This window comes from Pteronotus mesoamericanus, unplaced genomic scaffold (genome assembly GCF_021234165.1).
Source record: "Pteronotus mesoamericanus isolate MK-2021 breed Mesoamerican mustached bat unplaced genomic scaffold, CSHL_Meso_final contig_50, whole genome shotgun sequence".
Taxonomy (NCBI): Eukaryota; Metazoa; Chordata; class Mammalia; order Chiroptera; family Mormoopidae; genus Pteronotus; species Pteronotus mesoamericanus.
The window spans coordinates 10848963-10872682 of NW_026555186.1; the positions used below are offsets into that span (position 1 = coordinate 10848963).

Consider the following 23720-nt stretch of genomic DNA (forward strand, 5'->3'; position numbering starts at 1 on the left):
TTCCCTTTTTCCAAAGAAATGCTTTCTCCTGAGAGCATTTTCTCCTTAATGCCAAGCTCATTCTGGTGAAGGAGATGTAGGGGGATTTTTCTCACAGAAGCACAGTTGCAAACAAATGTTAAAATGCATGAGTTTAAAACTGTCATTTTCTTAAATGAAAGGCAAATTTTCTCAATGTGATTTGTACAATATGACTAAGATATAGAAAAGGTAAATAATATAGCCAGAGTCACTCACACACATCCTTCTGAAAAGTAGTTCAGGAGGTTTGAATACAAGAAAATGACACCAATTTGGGGATTTATCTTACAGAAAAACCAGCTTATGCAGAATACTAATGTGCTAAATTCTACAACTGTCAATCTAGGGAAACTATATTCTTATCCCTGTCACATACTAGTGGATATCTTAGTGATGCTCTGCAAAACCTCTCTGGGAAAAAAATGCTTTTGGATACTTATGACATTTAACCAAATATACTTAATGCTAATACTATTTTAAATTTTTGTCTACATATATTGTGTTGCTCCCTATACAAGTATTTAGGGGTGCTCCACAGACATTTGCAGTATTATGTGGGTGTTTTCCCATATTCAGTGTATTTGCAAGTAACCCTTTGGCAGAAACATAATTATTCAGAAGTTCTTTCCATAAATCAGCCTGGTAGCAACCTTGGAAAACAAACAGCTGTGTAGGCCCTGATTACACTCAGGCAACCCAAGCAAGATGAAGGCCCTGGTCCAGGCCTGGCCCTTATGGCTGAATTCTAAATTTGCCTGAGGATGCTGAGTGCCTCATAGGGAGGTTCTGTAGCATGTGCAGAGAATGCCATGACTTCTGTGGAAAAACACACTTGTAATAAAATTCATAGGAAGTGTAGAAAAGAGAAACTCCCTCTGTTTGAGTGGAAATATCATGGCAGCACAGATTCCTATAAAGGAAAGAGTTCAACTCACTTTCTGATCTTAGGTCCATCTTCACCCCTATCTATGAGATAATGGTACCACCAACTCCAATAGCTATTGATGGTTTTATGGCATAAATTGAATTACTTTTTGGTTTGTACCACAGTTGGCTTAAGATTTGGTTGTCTTGGATCTGCTGCATGTTAAACAAAAAACTTCAGAGCTAAAAGTTTTTATGAAAAAATAAAAGTGTTTATTGAGCTAAATGCTAGCCAGAAAAAGGACCAGGTCCTGGGGCATGACTTCTAACCTACCAGCAGTAGGGCTGATGGAGAAGATAACGCAGTGTGGGGCAAACATAGGTTTATAGTTGTCTCTATAGGATATAATACAATAATTAATAAATAGTAATAGCAGAATAAATTTTGTGCTTTGTGTACTCAAAACTGTAAACCTACTTTTGCCTCACCCTGCATGACTCTTTCATGCAAACACTTTGGGGAAGAAGGATGTAAGGTGTTTTGAAAGAATTTACGTTGATTGTAAATGAAAGTAGTAGGAGAAGGTGAAGCAGGGCTACTTCTTGCATAGGTCCATAGTCCATAGGAACTATGGGTTGGTGGTGGGCAACAGTCCAGAAAGCTCATGCATTAGCAAGAAGAGGGGTGCCCTGTGGTTAGTGGCACCTGGTGGTTAGTTACTTGGCTATTCTTCTTAGAGAGCTGCAGAAATAGCCATGTGGAAATTAATTCAAAGTTTCAACATACATCCAAGAATGTAAGCAGTCTTTTGTTGGTTTGCCCTCAAATTGTTAACTGATTCTTCTGTCTTCCCTCCACCCTCTAGCCTGCTATGATTTGATTTGAGACATCTCAGAATATTTTTTTCCTTGTCATACATGACTTAATAAGCACTGAGGATTATCTGACCTTCCTATTACAAAGGAGGGAAAGGTTTTGAAGCCCACTGGTTCAACAAGCTTGCAGAGCACATCAGGGAGAAATGGTGACTTATCGGGGTGATCTAGATTTGGAGACCTGGAGCTCATTCAATTTTTGAGCATCTCTTTAGGGAAAAGTATGAAATATTAAAATTCAAAATTAGGTAATTAAGTATAGGGCACCAGTCTTATGAGCCTCAAGAAAATTTAATTGTTTCAAATGACCACCATTATTCTGGAATCAGTTAGCTAGATGTGAGCAACTTGAAATGAAATGGTGAAATCCCAATATATGTGTGTTTTAGAACGAGAATATAAAACTAGATTCCTCTTACATTAATATACATACACACATACATACAAACTTATTATTCAAAAGGTAGTTTCACAAATATTCATTACTTTATGTATTAGTACCTAAACTTTAAATTTATTTGCTAAAATACATTAGTATTATTAAAACTTTGTTTTAAAGCAACTAAGTCATTCACTTATGGGGTCTTCTGGCTTCTACTGAGACTCACAGAAGCTACCGGAAGTTCAACACATTTAGATTATGCAGATAAGTGCTGACTGTTGGTAGTGAGGGTCCTCGATATAAAAGCTCTTTGTCTCTTCTGGGTAAGAATTTCTTATCCTCCATATAATTAATCAAAGGTTTAAATAAAAGCACACCCTAGTTTAACTTACACTTTTACCTTTACATTTACATTTTCTTACATTCTTTTTTTTTCTTATCGTACAGTTTAAGGTGAAGATAAAAATGATTACTAGAAATAACATAGTGTGGAAACAAAATATTTAGTGACATTAAAGCATCAGGCACACAGCCACATTCCATGACATTTCAGGCTTATTAGGGTTTGAGGAGCCATCTGTAGAGATTTCTCCCTGCCCCTTGCTGTTATTCACTCATACAGCTTGAAGATATTATCCAGAGAGAAAGGATCAGCCTTTTCATTAAAAACCACTTTTTCCCCAGCCACATATGGTCATTCTGTTTGCCAAGAGAATATGTCATCATAAATATATATCTCAAAGGGTAAATATTTGAATTGCAAATTATAAAGCAAAAGAGTATAGGCTTTGAATGAAATTTCAAACATTTTGGTGAGAAGCCAATATTAAATGATTTAGCCAACAAATTTTTCCCAAAGGTGTTAAAGAGTAATTTTTGAGAAAATAAAAAGGTGTTCATTTTAAAAATCAGACTGTTTTATGCTTGAAAGCCATATTTGTGCAAAAAATAATTCCATTTTAAAAAGTGTTTTTAACTGCAAAAAAAAGTGAGTAATGTTAATCAATATGTTTAGTAGCTAATTCATTTACCTTGGATCATTAGTATTAAGTAGCCAATTTCTGTCACCTAGTTGTTAGTTGTTGGGTTAACTTAAGAGTTTACATTTACTTGAAATGTATATTACTTAAAATTTAACACATATATTTATGTAATTTATAATAGCATTATAGATTATTGCATTACCACATTAATTCTCTGTGGTGGCCCTGGGCGTGCTCTGCTCAGATCTCACTTGGAGAAAACAAGCCATGAGGAGCACAGTTGGTTGACAGCCTCCAGCTTCTGAACCTTGAGATTCACCATTGACTTCACACTGAGGCCTTACTCCCTCAGGCTGCTTGCTACCCCCAGCTAGTAAGCAGGCTGAGTTGCTAGAGCAAGTTATTGTTGCCTGATGCAGGGCTCATCTCAAGGGTAACGATTTTTTTCAAAACTTTTATTGTGAATATATATGGAAGGAGAAAGAGAGAAAGAGAATCTCAAATTGCAAGGTTTCATGTCCCATGAAACTTCTAGATTGGCTTTAAATTTGCTAGAAGGTAATTTTTTTACAAAAAAAGAGTGGATGAGTTAAACTATTTTCACAATTAAGAAAAAAAAATGCATCTTAGTTTCATGAGTTGGGTAGGGATCAAAGCTTTTCCTACCTGAATTATTAATAAAGTTTCTCCAGTAATACTATATTGGGGGGTGGCAGTTGGGAAGCGGTAGTCATCATCACTTTATTCAGGGGGCAGTCATCAGTTCACCAGTCTGCCAAGCTGTCCTTCTTCTACAGTTTCCTTTGTTTTGGAGATTAGGAGCTGCATGTGACTTGCTTTGGTCAATAAAATGTGAGCAGCAGTGGCATGTCGTATCTATGTTCAATTGTCAGGGCTCGTTCCAGATGGCAGAGATTCTGCCGGCTTCAGTGAGAACAGCATGATTCAGGGTCTCCACCTAACCCAGACTGATCCAAACAAAAGTAAACCTATGTGTGTTGAATGCACTTAAATTTGGACTTCGCTAAATTTGGACTACTGTAGCTTAGACAGATTCTCTCCTGGCTGACACAGGGGTCCTAAATAAAGTCCAGAGCCATCCTGCCTGCACTAACATTTCTCTAATGACTGCAACATTGTCTGCATTGACATTGGTCCAAAATGTCACTTTATGCACTAAGAATTTTTACAGCAAATAAATACCATAATAAATTGTCCATGTTTTTAATAGCATCAATTGATAACAACTGAAAGCATAACTTTGCTATTTTACTTAGAGAAAGGCTTTTTAGGCCCTGGCTGGTGTGGCTCAGTGGTTTGAGTGCAGACCCATGAACCAAAGGGTCGCTGGTTCGATACTCCATCAGGACACATGCCTGGATTGTGGGCCAGATCCCCAGTAGGGAGCGCTCAAGAGGCAACCCCCCATCGATGTTTTGCTCCCTCTCCTTCTCCCTCCCTTTCCTTCTCAAAAAATAAATAAATAAAATCTTTTTTTTAAAGACTTTTTAGGAAGGTAAGGTAATTCACGTGCATATGATTCTGGTGCTTGTCTTGATTGATTGGTATAGAGCCAATATTTAAAACAGTTAGATAGATTACTTATCCTATTTTTATAAAAATTACCTAAGCCAGATTTTTGACATATGTTTAATAATATACAGATCAAGATTTTCGTAGGCCAGAAACACTCATTTTCTGTTTTAACAATCTAAAAATGGCAGTGCCCTATGAAATTTGTTTATGCGGAAGCATCTGTGTTCCTTAAAGTGATGATTTAAACAAATTGATTTACTCAAAGGTGGACAGACCCAGGAAAATGTCATATCATCTCTAAATTAATATTCATTTTTGTGGGGCCTGTCAAATAAGCACTTTGTAGATTACATTTTGAATGGAAAACTTTATCAAACAAAAGAAAAGATTTAAGGGAGTGTGCAGAGCAAATTATTAATAAGGTTTTAGAATATTGGAGGGCAGCCAGGAAACCAGCCAAAGATAAAGCTTAACTGATCCTGAAATCAGGTGATGCAGTGAATACAAGGGATAATTCACAAATCACATAAGACCTGCACATTTTAGTCAATCTGACACAGTCATCTTTTATTTCTGAGAAATTAGAATTCTTTCTCCAGGATCACTTCTCTCATAATAAATAACCCTGGGTTAACAGAGGGGAAGTTCTGATTTCTGAATCATTCCATTGTTATTCAATACTTATTTCCATACTTAATTCCATTCGATTTGTATCCAAATTGGTGTCAGGATTTGAAAAATGGATTCTATTCATTTCAGAGCTATAACCATATACATTATGTGACATTTACTAACAATACAAAACACATTCTCTAAGATAAAGCACAGAGATCCAACCAAGATAATCAGATGGCTGTAGGGTGATTTTCCTTTCATGTTACTTTTAACCTTGTTCTCTCACTAGTTATGTTCCCATCAAACTATTTCATATGTATATTTACAGAATAGTAAAAAAAAAAAAGGAAATCTGCTTAAAGTACTGCCCAGGAAATCTGGATCATTTTCCATAATTTTCACTATGATAAGTGATGTATTCATAGCCATAGTACTTGTGTGAGCTGATTTTATTGCACTTTTGTACATGATACTTTTCAACTGATGAAATTACAATGGGAAATTTTCCCAGATTTGACATGCCATGAGTTTGCTGAATGTTTAGACTTCTATAGTTTGCAGATCTTACAATATACATATTATGTAAGTCCTCAAAAATCTCATGGTAAATACTAGAGGGAAATGGAGCTATAGGTAGTGAATATATATATAAAGACATTGGTGGCACAGTGGAGATTCTTGGAAGAAAAGCACTTATAAATCCACTTCCTTAGCTATTATATATGTACAATTTAGTAGTTGGAGTATGTAATAGTAAACGTTTTTATTAAATAAAAAAGTAAAAATGCAAGCCTGCTTAGGAAATGTTATATAACTAGTCACTTAAAACAAGCTTGAAAAGTTTCAAGCATAGTATGCTCTTAACACTTGCCAAATCATAATCTATTTAAATGTATAGTTTTCATGGAACCAAGGCACAATAAATAAATAAACTCTGTAAATGGAAACAAATATATATATTTAGTTGTACTAGTAGCTGGCAGAGAAATAAATTTTAGGCCTCTTGCAATAATATGTGGGTGAGTTTATCAAAATGTATGGCACATATTCCACACATGAAGTATGTCACTCTATGCGAGATATGATTAAATCGTATCTCCTGGGTCATTGGACGGGTGAGGGCATGGATCTTCCAGTAGCATACAGGTGATCTTTTTTTGTTTTGTTTTGTGTCAATATATATATACTACTTTTTTGGGGGGAGGCTTTCTTTTTCTTAATTAAAGTTATTGGGGCTACATTTGTTAATAAGATTATATAGACTTCAAGTGTACCTTTTTATGGTACATGATATATATATTGCATTGTGTGCCCACCACCCAAAGTCAGATCATCTTCCACTGTCATATAAATGGACTACTTTCCTTTTTACTACCTGCTATACCCCCATTCTCTTCTTTCTGGTAACCATCACATTGTTATCTGTGTCTATATTTTTCCGTTTTATATCCCACATATGAGTGAAGTAATATGGTTCTTAGCTTATTCTAACTGATATTTTGTTAAGCATGATATTCTCAACATCCATCCATGTTATCACAAATGGCAGTATTTCATCTTTTCTTATGGTTGAGTAATATTCCATTGTATATATGTACCACAACTTTATCTAATCATCTATCTAAGGACATTTTGGCTATTTCCATGTCTTTGTCACCATGAATAATGTTGCAATGAAGATAGGGGTGCATATATATTTGCAAATGTTTCAAATTTTAGGGGTAGATACCCAGAAAAGGGATTGTTGACTCATATGGTCACTCTATTTTTTAATTTTTTGAGGAACCTCCATAATGTTTTTCATAATGGCTATACCAGTTTACATTTAGGCCAGAAGTAAATAAGGGTTGCTTTTTCTTCACAACCTCTCCAATGCTTGTTATTACTTGACTTGTTGAGAATAACCATTCTAACAGGTATGAGGAGGCATCTCATTCTAGTTTTGATTTGCATTTCCCTAACAGCTAGTGAAGTTCAGTATCTTTTCATATATCTGTTTGCCTTTTGTATGTCTTCTTGGGAGAAATGTCTATTCAGCTCCTCTGCCCATTTTTTGATTGGCTTGTTTGTTTGTTTGTTTTGTGTTGAGTTACATGAATTCTTTATATATTTTGCACATTAACCCCTTTCCAGAGCTGTTCTTTTCAAATATCATCTCCCATTCAGTTGGTCGCCTTTTTGTTTTGTTGGTGGTTTCTTTTGCTGTGCAGGAGCTTTTTAATTTGGTATAGTCCCATTCATTTATTTTTGCCTAGACTTTCCTTGCCTTTGGGGTTGAATTCATAAAATCTTCTCTAAGACAAAGGTCCTTAAATTTAGTACTTATATTTTCTTCTATGTAATTTATGTCTCAGATCTTACATTTAGGTCTTTGATCCATTTTGAATTAATTCTTGTCCATAGGGACAAACTACAGTCTAATTTCATTCTTTTGCATGTGACTTTCCAATTTTTCCAGCACTATTTATTAAAGAGGCTTTCTTTTCTCCATTGTATGTTTCTGGCTCTTTTGTCAAAAACTATTTGCTGATATATATATTATTTTATTTCTGGGCTCCAAATTCCTTTCCATTGATCTGAGTATTTATTTTTCTGCCAACACAATGCTGTTTTGATTATTGCTGCTCTGTAGTATAATTTGAAGTGAGGTAATGTGATACCTCCAACTTCATCCTTTTTTCTAAGGATTGCTTTAGCAATTCAGGGTCTTGTGGTTCCATACAAATCTGATGATTTTCTTTCTGTTTCTTTAAAAAATAACATTGGGATTTTGATGGGGATTGCATTAACTTTGTATATTGCTTTGGGTAATATGGACATTTTTCCTATGTTGAGTCTTCCAATCCATGAACATGGAATATCTTTCAATTTACTTGTGTCTTTTTCAACCTCTTTCAATAATGTTTTGTAGTTTTCAGTACACAGGTCCTTCACATTCTTGTTTAAGTTTAGTCCTAGGTATTTCATTCTTTTTGTTGCAATTGAAAAAGGAATTGTTTTTTCTTTTTCTGAAATTTTACTGTTAGTATATAGGAATGCAGTGAATTTTTGTGCATTGATTTTGTATCCTGAAATTTTACTCTATTTGTTTATTGTTTTTTATAGTTTTTTTTTGGTGGGGTCTTTAGGGTTTTCTATAATAATGCCATCTGCAAAAAGTGACACTTTTACTTTTTCATTCTCAATTTGGATGCTTTCTATTTCTTTTTCCTGCCTGATTGCTTTGCCTAGGGCTTCCAGTACTATGTCAAATAAGAATGGTGAAAATGGAAATTCCGATCTTGTTCTTGATTTTAGAGGAAAAGTATTCAGTTTTTCAACATTGAATATGATATGAGCTGAGGGTTTGTCATATATGGCCTTTATAATGTTGAAGTACTTTCTTTATAGACCCATCATATTGGGTGTTTGAATCATAAATGGATATTGTATCTTATCAAATTCTTCTTCTGCCTCTATTGATAAGATCATAATTTGTGTCTTTTGTAATATGGAGTGGTATATTACATTGATCAATTTGTGTATGTTGAACCAACCTTGTGTTCCTGGAATGAAACCTACTTGATTGTGATGTATTATTTTTTAATGTATTATTGTATTTGACTTGCTAATATTTTGTTTGGGATTTTTGAATTTATAGTCATCAGAGATATTGGTCTGTAGTTTTCTTTTTTTGTGTTATCCTTAACAGGTTTTGGTATCAAGATTATGTTGTCTTCAAAATATAATTTATTGTTTCCTGAATTTTTGTTCCTCTTCCGGTTACAGTTTGGCACAAGACACAGAAGTTGTCTGTCTTTTGTATATTTACTTACTCCCAGGACAAAACAAAGCCATGCTTTTAAAGTATTGCAAATAAAAGTCAGCCATAGATAAATTTATAGTTAAGTGAAAATTTATAGTGCTATTAAACTGACTTTTCACTTTTAACACAATCTTTGACCAAATATATAGAGATACATTTGTAGCTTAATGTAAACTCCAGACTGGTGACACACAGACATCATTATAGTGTGAAGGTGAATCTTTGAGGTCCTTGTCCCCCCAGACAGCTTCAGGAGACAGAAGGAGCATCTTGCATGGCAATGAAGGCATATTTATGGAAAGATATATTTCAAGAGCTTTACCATTCTTATTTGGAGAAAGAATCCCTAAATTTATTTTTATACCTACATATATATATATATATATATATATATATGCCTTTTTATGATTCAATCATATTTTAGTAAAATGTGGCTGTTTCTTGTTGTTGTTGTTTTTAAATAACATATTAAAATGAAACCATTATACCTGGAAAAATATTCCAGACCTTGAAATTGGTTTTTTCAGTGATACTGTTAATCTTGTTACAACTGAAGCCCAAATTATTGGAAAGCAGAGAGTAGCTCAGAAATGCTTCTTTAGGGAGTCAGCCTATTGCTCTGAAACACTCTGAATTGTTTCTCAATGATGCTACTTTAGAATACTTAGAAATATATGAAAAAATAGGGCTCAGTCATTTTCAGAGAGAATTACCTTTTCACTTGCCAAACAAAATGAACACTTTTTACACTTAATTTTATATTTAACAAATGTGTTGACTTGAGAATTTTTGTTATCAGTTGAAATCGGAATTGCCACAAGCTATTTTTGGAACACACTCTTGAAAAAAATCTCAATTCTTAATTTTAAACATGTGGATTTTTGAATTGATTGGCAGCATCATAATTTATACTATTATCTATTCTGTCAATCAGTGGGTCATTAGCAGAAAAGAAAACCCAGTATCTTTCAATTCCAAGGATTTTATTATTGACATTATTTCAAATAAATTAAAACCCAGTCAAAAAATTCTATTTTGACATTGAAAGCATAACATCAGGGAGGAAACAAATGGGACAGGTCATTTGTCTTATAAACTATAGCAATATTTATATTTTAATGCTGAGAAAAGTGAACTCAGTTACCAATTTCAATGTGCTATTACTTGACACTTAAAAGGTTTCAAAATTAGAAGTGTTCCAATAGAAGTTAGTGATATATTCCTTTGAAAGGTAAACCATTGGCTCTTCAGTCTTTTTTTTTCCCTTTGTTTTTGCTGTTGTTTTTGTTGTTTGTTTCATGTTCTCCAAGAAGAGGATAGAGGTCAGAGGGATTCCCGTGAACACTCCCACTGATTTTTTGTACTTGTTTCTGGAACTCTGTCCTCAGGGACCATCCAGCAGAGCCAAAAAGAAAAAAGAAAAATAAGCTTCTGCTGACTTCAAAGCTAAGCTTGACCACTGTAGGACACACATTTGAGCCCCTTATCTTTTGGGGCTCAGAGTTTCCCTAGTGAAATATGGATGATGATGACTATCTTGCAAGGTGTTCTAAGCAGCAAGTTGAAACTCTACACAAAAACCTTAACCCAGTGTCTGATTAGGGCTAAGCCTTCATAAATGGTGGCTCTTACTTCTGTGGTTGATACCAGCTAATTCAATTCTGCTGACTCCATCGAGAACCAACCCCCAGCTGGGCAAATGTAGACAACACCTTCGATAACCTTTGGAGTAACTGGGTAGACCATTATTTCTATGATTAGCTTAAAAGATACTGCAAATATTTTGTGTTTGTGTAAAATGTCCATTCAGAATAGAAAGATTTTATTTTTCCCTTTTGTATTTTTCCTTGCTGTTTTACAATTTATGTGATTTTAAGTATTAAGGAAAAAAAAAAAACCTCTTGTCTTGAGAATAAAGAGAAGTCATGTGATATCTTGAGCCAAAAAGACTGACCAAAGCTAATTACCCATTTATGTGTGCCATCACATAAATCAAATACTTGTCTTATGGGGTCAAAGAAAACCCACTCACACCCAGACTGCATCAGGACCACCATTGTCATGCATCTTCTTCCCATCTATCCAAACTTTTTTGATTTGCATGTCATTCAAACTTGAGGGTACAAAGATATTTAGAAGGAAAGGGAGAGAAGGGACTGTGGTAGCTACTAGAGAGATTAAATGTCACAGTATTTCCCGATTGAAAGAATGGAGGTGTGAGGAAGCGTGCTTTTAGTTTTTCATTCCTTGAGTGCTCTGCAGGAGCGTTTTAGTGAGCAACTCATTCTTTCACAACCGCAACAGAGGCAGAGCATTTAAAACCTCTCTTTTGTCTTTCTGTCTTCAGTCACTGCTATGTAACAACACACTAAGGAAAGAAAAAAACCCAGTGAAGAGACTGCCATGATCTTGTTTGTGTTTCAAACAGGGCTTTAACAGCTGTTCTTGAATGTAAATCTCAACCTACAGCAAGGTTGACAGCCCCTATATGGGAAGAAACAAGAGAGTCTGAAGCAGGAAGGAAAGCAACAAAGTGAGAGTGAGAAAATGGTAGGTGCCTTTCATTCAGTGGAAAATAGGACCCCAAACAATCAGAGGGTTCTTACAAGCCATAACCCAACACCTGCTGGCCTGATAGAGCTCCTTCTAATTCCGACCTCTGGAGACACCATTCCTGGATTCCCCACTCCAATTCTTCCTCTTGGCTGTCCTGCTCTCTGTGGGGTGATTAGTGGTGGGTGCTTCCAGAGACCAGGGCAAACATGAATTTTGAAATAAATTTGTTAGTAGTGGCTTCATTTAAAAAAAAGTGATTTTTCTACAAAAATTCCTACACCATTACTCTGGATCAAGGAGTTTTGCTCTGAAAATGGTACAACACAATAGTCTCTACAAAATCAGGTTCTCACCAAAATATAAAACTAGGATAAGGTAGAAGTTGCTTTAAATCAATCAAATATATTTTAATAAGGTACCAGCTTCCACTGTTGGATATTTGTATTTTCATTTTTTTATCCATGACTTTTGAATTTCTTTTCACCACTGTGATTCCATAATGAAATTTCTCCTGTGTTCTTAAAGATTTTGATATAACGATAGGCATCAGACTACTACATTTAATTGTTTGAAATGGATCGTCTTATTGACTGACCTATATTTTTGTGTAAAGTGATTACTGCATATGAAAGATGGCTCATAAAACAATCAATAACCCAAGCTGAGGTGCATTTTAATGACTACAATTAGGGAGTAAAGGGTTTATAAGGTTGCTCCCAGCATGTTCCTAATTTACTCCAGTTTCTTGGCTAAGATTTTAAATCTCTTGTTTCTGGTTGTTTACCTGCTGCCACCCACCCAGTTTTGAAACATAAGAAGGCCAATTTCTCACATAGTCCTTGTGACATTACTTGTGCAATACCGCTGCACCATCTCTTCTGTGGGGTCTGCTCTTCGGGTGCACACCCTAGGAATCAAAGTAAACAAAGTACCTACCCTGTCGGGTTTACTGCAGGGAGGAAGAGGATTTTAAGGGATCAGTTCAATAAAGCATAGAAATTCCTGGGAAGACGTCAGAAGAATGAGTAAGTGGGAATAAAGTTGGGAAAATAAAAAATAAAATGACTGTCTTTATGAATCCCTATTACTCAGATTTTCTCCACTGTGATCACACAGTGTGTGGCTCCCATTTGAAAGGTCACCCACCTACCCATACCTTTACTCCAACAACAGATTCGCTCTTGCTTGAGGAGGTCAGTATGTTTCAAACACAGTTCAAAAAACTAAAAATGGAACTGCCTTTTGATCCAGTGATTCCACCTCTGGGAATATACTCAGGGAATCCTAAAATACCAATTCAAAAGAATTTATGCACACCCATGTTCATAGCAGCACTATTTACAATAGCCAAGATTTGGAAACAGCCTAAGTGCCCATCAGTAGATGAGTGAATAAAAAAACTGAGGTACATCTACCCAATGGAATATTATTCAGCAGAAAGAAAGAAGGAGTTCCTACCTTTTGCAACAGCATGGATGGAACTGGAGACAATTATGCTAAGTGAAATAAGCTAGTCAGTGAAAGACAAATATGATATGATCTCAGTTATAAGAAGAATCTAATGAACAAAATAAACTAATGAGGAAAATAGAGCCAGAGGCATGGAGTTTTGGGACTGACAGTTATAAGAGGGGTGGGGCGAGACAGGGATTGACTGAAAGAAGTTGAAGGGATTAGTCAAAGAACACAAATGAAGGACCCATGGACGTGGATGACCACGTAGGGATTAACTAGAAGTGGGGAGTAGACTAGCTAGAGGAAGGCAAGAGGGAAAATTGGAACAACTATAATAGCATAAACAATAAAGTATTTTTTAAAAATAAAATAAAATGCATTCCAAATGTGCCAGCACAGTGTGCTTAGCAGTTAAATCTATCAGAAGTGAATTTTTATGTGAGCTGAAATTTCAGGGGAAAAGGAGGTCTAGTGTATGATTGTGAACCTGTACCAGAACTGTTCTTGTCTCAGGCAATTTGGCATAAAATGTGATGTGTGCCATTCAGATCTGTTTTTCAGCTCAGCAATCACTGCAGTCATATCAGCCCAGTGAAAACAAGGAAGACTTCAAGAAAGAAGGAGAGGGACATAAGGAAGCTTTTCCCCTGTGGCTCTACTTCCTGATGGCCAGCCTCACGCTCCATATTCCCAACTTTCACAAGACAGTCTTCATAAGATGATTCTAGCTTCTGGGCTCTTCCAACTCTCCTTCCTCCCATGACTCCATCAGCTCCAGGACAGTAGCAGCTTTCAAGTGTTTATCACACACTGGGTTGCCTCTTGTCTGACTTCTCACTCTTCTACCTCATGTATCCTTGTGTCAAATTTCCCTTGTTTGAAATCTTTGGAGTGGTCTCTGTTTTCTTGTATGACCTCTGACAGATAAAAAAAAAAATCTATTGGTGCTAATTTAAGTAAATCAATTGGAGGCAAGAGCCCAGTAAATTAGGCCAATCATGGTAAATACTCATCTCTGTATATATAGTTTGGTCAGGGCTCAGTCGGAAGAATTCAGTTGTGCTCCACGTGGCTCCAGCTGGCGGCCTGAGTAGGGTTAGAAGTTCTGTTTTCTAAATGGCCTCACTTTCTGGCTGTTGCCTGGGTACCCAGCTGTACTTGTGAGTCAGGCCCTAGTTCTGCCCTATGTAGTGTCTTCACATAGCTTGTTGTTTTTCTCATAGTATGGCCATGTCAGTTTAGTCAAATTCTTACACAATGGCCAGCTTCCCCTAGAGTACAAAAACATAAGCTTCCAGGTTTCATTTCATGCCTGGGCTCAGAAGTCTCAGACTAGGACTTACACAACTTCTGTAATTCAGGGTAACCTACAGGACCAGCCCAGATTCAAGGGGAGGGGAAATTGGCTTCATCCCCTAAACAATGTTTTATCCCCTAAACAATGAGAATGTCCAATTGTTAACTTGGAATTCTGCTTTTTTCACTGTTATGAGAATTTTCCTTTTTGGAGTTATTGGATTAAAAAAAAAACAAAAAACTTGAAACCCTTTTCATGAAGATGGCGCCGAAAGCTAAGAAGGAAATTGGCTTCATCTCTGCTTGAAGTGATGGCAAGATCACCTTACAAAAGGGCATGTGGAATTAGAGATATTTTGCTACCATTTTTGGAAATGCGATCTTGCATTTATTTGTTCCAGTTCATGTCAGTTTCCTGACTGATAGTACAACACTGAAACAAATTCATCTCAGCCAGAATATAGAAATTTATTCTCCATTAGTACCAGCTTCCTTCTATTCTTCCTCCCTTGATGCATGTGAGCATTTTTCTAATATGTTTCTCTTATATTCTTTTGTCTTCCAATCCACCACTTGTTTTATTTAGCCATCATTATTTTTTCTAACAAGGCAATGAAATGTCTTCTTTTTAACCTAACATGAATCTATAATATTACCTTTCCTCCTCACTTACAGGGTCTTCTTTCTTTCCACCTCTTCCTTGATAGCTTTTCCCACTGCCATTTTTCCTGAGGCCAATAATTACTTTCCTTTTAACAGAAGATTTCTTCTTTATGCTATACAAATACCTTATGAATACATCACCAGATATTAAATGTGTGCTTTGGGTGCAGGGGAGATTATGGGACAGGGTCTCTTTAATAATATCATGCCCATTATTTAATGATGCTTAAAGAGTTCATCAATTTCAGTAGTCTTGGAAACATTCTCAAATGTCCTTGTACTCAATCATCATCCCAAGATTATGACCAGCTTCATCAATTGATCTTCACAGGACCTGATAAATAGAACTTACTTCCAAACTCCCTCAAATATTTCCCACAAATAATTTTGGTCAGCGTTGCATACCAACCATACTCAGTGAATGAAAGCAATGTGTCATTTGAGTCAGAATTACAATAAACAGACTTAAGTCTTGAATGGTTCACTCCTTAAAGCCAATATGAAATTTATATATATTTACCATGAGACCTAAAAATTAAAAATTCTATTTAGCTACATGAGAAACAACTTTGGTAGTGACATTGGACCCCAAAGTCTTGTGGTTGTTTTATCCCCTAAACAATGAGAATGTCCAATTGTTAACTTGGAATTCTGCTTTTTTCACTGTTATGAGAATTTTCCTTTTTGGAGTTATTGGATTAAAAAAAAACAAAAAACTTGAAACCCTTTTGATGAAGATGGCGCCGAAAGCTAAGAAGGAAGCCCCTGCCCCTCCCAAAGCCGAAGCCAAGGCAAAGCCTTTGAAAGCAAAGAAAGCAGTGCTAAAAGGCGTCCACAGCCACAAAAAAAAGAAGATCCGCACGTCTCCCACCTTCCGGAGGCCTAAGACACTGCGGCTCCAAAGGCAGCCTATATATCCTCGGAAGAGTGCTCCCAGGAGAAACAAGCTTGACCACTATGCCATCACCAAGTTCCCCCTGACTACGGAGTCAGCCATGAAGAATATCGAAGACAATAATACACTTGTGTTCATTGTGGATGTCAAGGCCAACAAGCACCAGATCAAACAGGCTGTGAAGAAGCTGTATGACATTGATGTGGCCAAGGTCAACACCTTGATCAGGCCTGATGGGGAGAAGAAGGCGTATGTTCGACTGGCTCCAGACTGTGCTGCTTTGGATGTTGCCAACAAAATTGGGATCATCTAAACTGAGTCCAGCTGGCTAATTCTAAATATAAAAATTTTATACTAAAAAACAAACAAAACAAAACTAAGATCAGAAACATACTCTCTACGAGCAGTATAAACTCAGGTAAGATATTTATCCTCTTAAAGCTCACTTTCTCCACTTGCAAAAAAGGGGAAATATTATATACTTTATAGTATTTATTGTTGAGAAAATAAATAAAATAACATAAAATGTAATAATTAGTAGATATTAGCTTTAAATGGGAAAATTTACTTTTTGTTCAATTAATGTCAAATGTACTCTATGCAATACAAGAAAGTTTTTGAATTTTTTCTCTTGTAGAAAATTATCTCTAGCTAAATTCCACCAATTTCAACATGACCAGGCATGTTATAGAGTCACTTATTTTTACTCTGATCAACTTTTAGTGAGTCTATACTATTTAGAAATTTTGTGAATTATAAATTTTGAATACTTTGGATTTTTTAGGTCAACTAATAGGACATTACTCAGCCTTTGGTGTTCTTGGCAAATAATTATACCACACACACATCCCTAAAACACAGAATGAAGAATGAGAGTATTCATGAGGTTTAAGTCCCCAAACAAAATCTAAACTATGCTCTATCCTTGATCTCACACAGGGTTGTTTACATGATGGAAATAGTTATGAATCCCTTCAGGAGAGAAAAGCTGAATGAAGTTTTTGAATTCCAGCATCTCTCTCTGTATGTATCTATCTTGAGGATGAAAGTGTCAAAGACCCTAATCGAAACCTCGGATCTTGGTTATAGCTTGGGTATAGAAAATGTGAATAGTGACACTAAGATTTCATTCAGAGCTCTTTCTCTCTCTCATACATTTAGTCTGGCACAAGATCCACTTGAATAGAATTAGATTCATAGAGGAACTGAACTTCCAGGGCTATCTGGGTATTAAGGCTAAATTGATGTCACAATGGTACATAACTACACTGTTGCAAAACTTTCTACAAATGACTTTTTAGTGACAGATTTTTTTTTTTTTGCCTAAAATTTCTATAAGTTCCAGAATATTTTCTTGAACTATGTGACTAGGTTGTTACATTGACAAAGGTTTTTAAGGTCATTGAAATAGTATATACCTAATCCAGTGAAGCAAGGAGTTCTCTCCTCTCAGTCATCATCCTTGTCCCTCCAGAAACAGAAACTTCTGCTGCTAAGGACAGTTCTTGTTGCCATTCTATTCTGAGTGGGGAACATTAATGGGGATATCTTTTTTTGTTTGTCCTCTGTGGTAGCAAATACAAAATAAATACACAAATAAATAAATAAAGGTTGTTAGTTTCAGTCTTTCCCTCCAGAGCTCCAAACCATCTGTATCAGTACCATGTGGAGTAAGTAGGAAATCTGCCTAATCCTCTCCAGCCCCATCCTGGTTCTGGTAATAGGAAGGTGCCTCTGATCTTTCAGACTGATCACTTACAAGAAAGCTACCTGAGCTGACCCCCTGCATTCAGAGCCATCGGCTTCTTCTTTTCCAGTGCTCAGGGAACTGAGACTTTTTGAGAAAGTGAATCAAACTCACTAAATATACTCAAGCGCAGGTGGGAAGTAATCAGAATTCTCTTGCTACCATAGATTTTGCATTTATTTATTTTTGCTCTTGGGGAACATTCTTTTTCTGTTTTGCAATAAATGCCACTGTTAGGAATGCATTTAACAATTAAAATGCATGTTCATTTAGAAACTCAGTATTGAATTTCCATATCTTAAGAAAACCAATAGTGAACATGTAACTTGCACAAAATATTCCCCAAATACCATGGGAGCTTGTAATGATATCCCTGATCATATGAAACCCAGAAGACACAAATATGCTGATGATTCCTCAGTGTCTCCTCCCATGTCTGTAAGTGTTGTAAGAAGGTTGAGTCCAAACACATGAGGGTGACATGTGCAACTGTAATGGTTTTGTTTACACAACACTCTTCAGATTATGACTTTTTATTTAGGACACATGATTTGTTCTCTAAATCAGTTTGATTTTGATTCAAAGTTTTCTTTTAGAAGACCAAAAAGTGAAACTAGTTGTTAATGTGTTAGGTTCAACAGTAGAAAAATGTCTTCAAGCCTTGATGATAATTCAATATTAAAGTCATCAAGGCTTCAGATAGAAAGTCAGATACTTCTAATGATGAATAACATTTTTCCTTGAGTATGTGGAGACAATGTAAAATTACTAGATTCACTCATCTAGTTGAACACAAAGTATTCTCTGACTCTATGAATTAAACCTTCCAGTCTGTTCCTCGTCAAGCTTATCAGTTAGGTCTTCAATTTGATGAGGGTTTCTTTAAGAATACTAGTTATAGAAATACAAAAATTCTTTCAAATTCTCCATATGTATCTAGTGCAGCTGAGAAAAATAATGGAAACAGATAGTGGTTTGATTGCATCCTGACAATTCTGTGCTTATTTACAGAATAAAATATTAATCAAATCTCCATGAAAGTGGATGAATACTTCATAAGGAGCTACTTTTAGTTACTTACCATAGATCTTCCAGATAATCACTTGGGAAATGTTGATAAAAATCTTAGGCTACAGAACTAACAGCAATAAGGAAAAATGGGGATTGCAAATGGAAGATATAATACAATCATATAATATAATATCAATTTAACTTATTTTTTCTTATTTTTCATGGTAATATAGATAGCATACACTAAAATTCAAAACTTCTCCTTGCACTGATGCCCATACAATTATCTTCTTCTTAGCTAGTCACTATTTTAAGCTTCTTGTGTGCTTTCCAGATCCATGTCTATGGAGTTACATATATATAAGCTCATATGTTTATACTGACACAGATGCAGATGTAGTTGAATTAGGTGGTATGTTAGCAGAATCACAATGTACATTTTTTTGGCCATGCATTTATTACTGAAAATATGTCTTAGAATTATTTTCATATAAAAACATATGAATTTATTCGTTTTCTTTTTAGCCACTGCAGGTCATGCCACAATATTTGTTTTACCATCTCCCTATAGATGGGCAATTAAGTCATTTCCAATTATTCTGCAGCTTCCAATCCTCGTACATGTCTTTTTGCACACAAGTGAACATTTTCCTAGGAGGATGTGTACTTAAATGTGGTAAATACTGACAGATTATCTTTTTAAAAAATCTATACCAACTTGGAATACCACAAATGAAACACAAGATTACCAACCATGTGCACCACACCCTCAACAACACACTAGATAATAGTGATCTCTGCCAATGTATAGGGAAAATCGCATGTTTGCATGTCCTTTATTTAATTTGTATTGTTCTTATTTTCTATGTTAACCTTTGTATATTTTTTCTATCATTATCTTTTATTTATTTTTTATATAGAGGATTTTACAGGAAGTCATATGGTCACATCTATCAATAACTTTACATGGCTTCTAAGATTTTTGCATTGAGTATAACCTTCCTAAACTAAATTAGGCAGTCATTTCTACTTTCTTCTATTAATTACATATGTATATAACATATTTCATTTAGATCTTAATTCACTTAGAATTTGTTTTGACTTGGAGGATTTGTGTCTTAATAAAACAAATTCTAACCCTGACTATAAAATGAACCTACGTATTCTCTTCCAATGATTCTTATTTTTATTTATATTGTTAATCCATATAAATTTATTTTGGTTCTTGATGTGTGGCATTACTAAATCGATACTTTTTCCTAATAACATGTATACTTTACTGATTTGAAATGTTGTCTTTTTATGTAATTTTAAACATATTTTATGTGGCTCTGATGCTGAATACACTTCAGGCCCACTATTTCACTCTTCTTTTCCTGAGTTAACACAATTATTGTTATTGTAATTCTAGAATGTGTTGTGATATTTTGTAGAATCTGTTCTGTTTTTGTTCTTTCAAAAAGAAAAAAATCTCTTGGCAAGTCCAAGCATTTTCCCTTGCCCATGTTTTATTTTAAATGTCTCTTTTTTCTTTAATTATTGACGTTCGATAATTCTTGTAACTTTGGTCCCTGCAAGTATAAAGACTGAGGGTTACTGAAGAGCAGAAGGGTTTCTTAGTCTAGGGCTTTAGGTTGCTAAACATTTGCAAGTGCTGTAATTATAGACAATACCCTGGCTGGTGGTTTTGCAATTTCCCCAGGAATAAATCTCATTATAGGTATATTATAATTGGAAACATAATTCTGCAAAAACATTTGTGTGAATATAAACTTTAGGTGAAGGAGAGGCAGGCTGCTCTGGAATACCTACTCCAAGTTAATAAATGTTCTGTAGTGCTCTTGCAGAGTGGGGAGAAGAAAGCTATAGCTCCTCTGAGAACAGAGGCTGAAAAGGGACCACTTAAACCAAGAAGGAGGCAAGGTCAGATGTCCATATCGCACAGCCCCATGTAACCACGAAGACACCAGAAGCTTGACTACTGTCACTAACTCCAGAAACTGAAACTGCAATTATCAAATAGGATGACCCCTACTGGCTTCCTGTTCCCACCTAGATGCAGGTAACCACATCAGTGGACCCCAATTCATGTCTCACTGTGCAGAAGACAGTAAGAGAGAATAATAGTCTTAAAATGTAGTGAAATATTTAACTAAAATAAAGATAAGATTTAATAACAGGACCAGATATAAGATACAGGGGTTTATGAGGGGTTGTAAGACCCTGTTGATTAGTAACTTTCTTCTCTCTGATGTCTAAAATGAGTGGTGAGTGAAAATGAGGTGAGGAACTTATTTCAAAAGGGAAAAATTGGTAGTGTAGTGATTATCTGCATAAACCTGTCCTATGTTGATACCTCACTGAACTAAGTCTCTAAAATTATATTTTTACAAAGGTAAATGGTACCATGATCCACCAATTGTCAAATGCCAGAAAGTTCAGAATTGCCCTTTACAACTTCTTCACCTCACAAACCCAGAAAAAGAATCACCAACTCCTATTGATTTTACTTCTTGGATATTGTTTAGATGTGTTAACAACTCTCACACCAACAGCCGATTCAACCCACTATCAGCTGTTCTTACATGGATTAATGTCACTGTCCCCTGACTGCTCTCCCCACCTTCATCCTCTTTCTCTGCACATGGTCTATGCAGTAACCAAAGAGAGAGAGAGAGAGAGAGAGAGAGAGAGCAAACAAAAAATACTACCTATCTTTGTTTCCATTATCATTCACATTCTCAGTGACAGAGACCTGAGGGTCATCAGCCATGCTAACCTGGTATCAATACTTCAACTTCCTCTCCCACTGCTCATACCAACTTTGCTCGTGAATCCTCATTTACCTTTCTTATTCTATTTCTTAAAACTCTCAGCATTTCCTCCCCTCCCCTGGTTCCTACACAACTGCTCTCTACCTGAATCATTCCTTTTCCATATCTCACCTGACTAACACCTACTCATCCTTCTTTTCTCAGCCAAGTGTCAATCCCTTGATTTACCCACAATTTAACTTCTCTGTGATCTTATAATGTCCCATAACACTTCATTTTTTTTCTTTGTGAAGTCTGTGTGATTATGTGTTTGTCTATCTTCCCTTCATTTCCCTTCATTTGCTTACATCATTTCCTTCGTCACTGGCTCCCAAATGTTAGTAAGTATCACAAACACCAGGCAGTCTTATTAAGACAGGTTTTTGGAGCTACCCTTTCAGAGTTTCCTATCCTGTAGGTTTGGAGAAGACATCCTGAATTAGCATTTCCACTCAGATCATGTTGATGTTGCTGCTCTGGGCATCCATGTGAGAGTCATTGCTGTCTTTGCCCACTTCCACATGGCCTGACCTAAGCACGGTGTCCCTAGTGGTGACTGCCCTCTAGGCCAAGCACAGGACTGCATTCCAGGAAGCAGGAGCTATATTCCTAGTTTTGTCTTTGATTTTTTTTCTCTGTGTCCTGAGCAAACCGCTAAGCATTTTTAAATCTTCACCTTTCAGAAAATGCTGACTTAACTACTTTGGGAAATAAAATACGACAATCCATTTTGGACCTTCAAAATTGTATTACTGCCTTATGATCTAATATTGATCACAATCCAGCTGTCTTAGTGACCCAACATATTAATTATTGATGGAAATTGCCTGCCTGAGATTCTAATTCAATGAAATGTTGGTGTCATCATCCTCATGATAAAGTGGCATTCATCATCAGGACTATTCACTGATGGACAGTTTGAAAATCTTCCCCAGAGTTTCCTTGTGAGTGAATTGCTTTGTAGCTAAAAACAAGTCAGAGAATGATGAATATGATGTGTACTAGGAACTGAATCATGTTCCTAAAGCCTCACTGGTTTTGTCTTATTAACTCTAAGTTCCAGCTCCCAGAGTGGGAGATAGACAGTGAAATATATTAGCTATTAAAGTGACTTTTCCCAATTATACCAGCAACAAAAAACAACTCTCCCAGTGACCAGAGACTTCTGTTTCATTGGCTTGCTACAGACACGTATTGTTCTGCCTGAAAGAATAGAGGGTAGGGCAAAAGCAGGCTTACAGTTGTGAGTACGTGCAACAGAGTTTATTCTTGCATTATTATTTATTAATTATTGTATCATTTTCATACAAACAACTGTAAACACTCTTGTCCCACCCTGTATTATCATTTGACACACTGAAATGTGGTTTTAAACTGGACAAATTGGACCACCTGGTTCCATTTTTATCCAATGGTGTTAGCAAGAACAATGGTGGTAGAAAACGATTAATATAAGCAATGAAATAAAATTTGAAGAAATCCCAGTGATTTTTGAGAACAAAAATACACTTATATGTAAAAAAAAATACACACATGTTGAAGAAATCTTCCATGTACCATCACAAAACTATCTGTGCCTGTGTGTATAGAAACCACATCCATCAAGCAAATTCCCACACTCTCTACCTGGAAACTTTTGACATGACTGACAAGTGGATGTAAGCTAATGAAGAAAGATAAACTATAGGTGGAAGTGATCATTAAAAAAAAAATTCCCTGTCCTCTTTCTTCACTACCCCAGAAATAGCCACTTTTAATCTGATATTTTATTGATGTCCTGGGCAGGAGATGTATGCATAATTGTTGTAGATAAAAGTGCTGCAGAATAAGCTTAATCAAGATTTTCTTTAATTTGATATATTTAGAGCCATAGGCAGTTCAGGATTTTTGATCTTCTGATTTCCTGCACTGAAACAAAAGCACGTGACTGCCGGTGCGGCCTGGCGCGGGGCAGTGAGACGCCTGACCCTCTTCCGTCAGGAGGTGACACAGCCAGAGCAGAGCCAGCTGCAGTGACGTTTCGTAATCCGTTTTCTGTTTTAGCCCACATGCACTTGCCTCTGTTTGCTTTCACAAAGGTATTTTTCTTATTGCATGATTTCTTCTATTTGACAGGCCTCTTTTATTATTCCTAAGTATAATTTATAGCTTACTTTTCTTCATTCTAGTTTTCTATAGCATTACTATTCACTTTTTAGAACA

The 23720-nt window shown here is 35.9% G+C and overlaps 1 protein-coding gene across 1 annotated transcript; it reads left to right on the forward strand.

The window, feature by feature from the left end:
* The first annotated feature begins 15783 nt into the window (after nt 1–15783).
* On the forward strand, nt 15784–16303 carry LOC129074399 (60S ribosomal protein L23a-like). Its single transcript, XM_054578208.1, has one exon. It carries the CDS (start codon nt 15784–15786, stop codon nt 16258–16260), a length of 477 nt encoding a protein of 158 aa, XP_054434183.1. The 3' UTR covers nt 16261–16303.
* Nucleotides 16304–23720: the final 7417 nt, after the last annotated feature.

Bases quoted from the DNA above. Each gene is read 5' to 3' on its own strand.
- LOC129074399 (XM_054578208.1), top strand. From the start codon at position 15,784: ATGAAGATGGCGCCGAAAGCTAAGAAGGAAGCCCCTGCCCCTCCCAAA.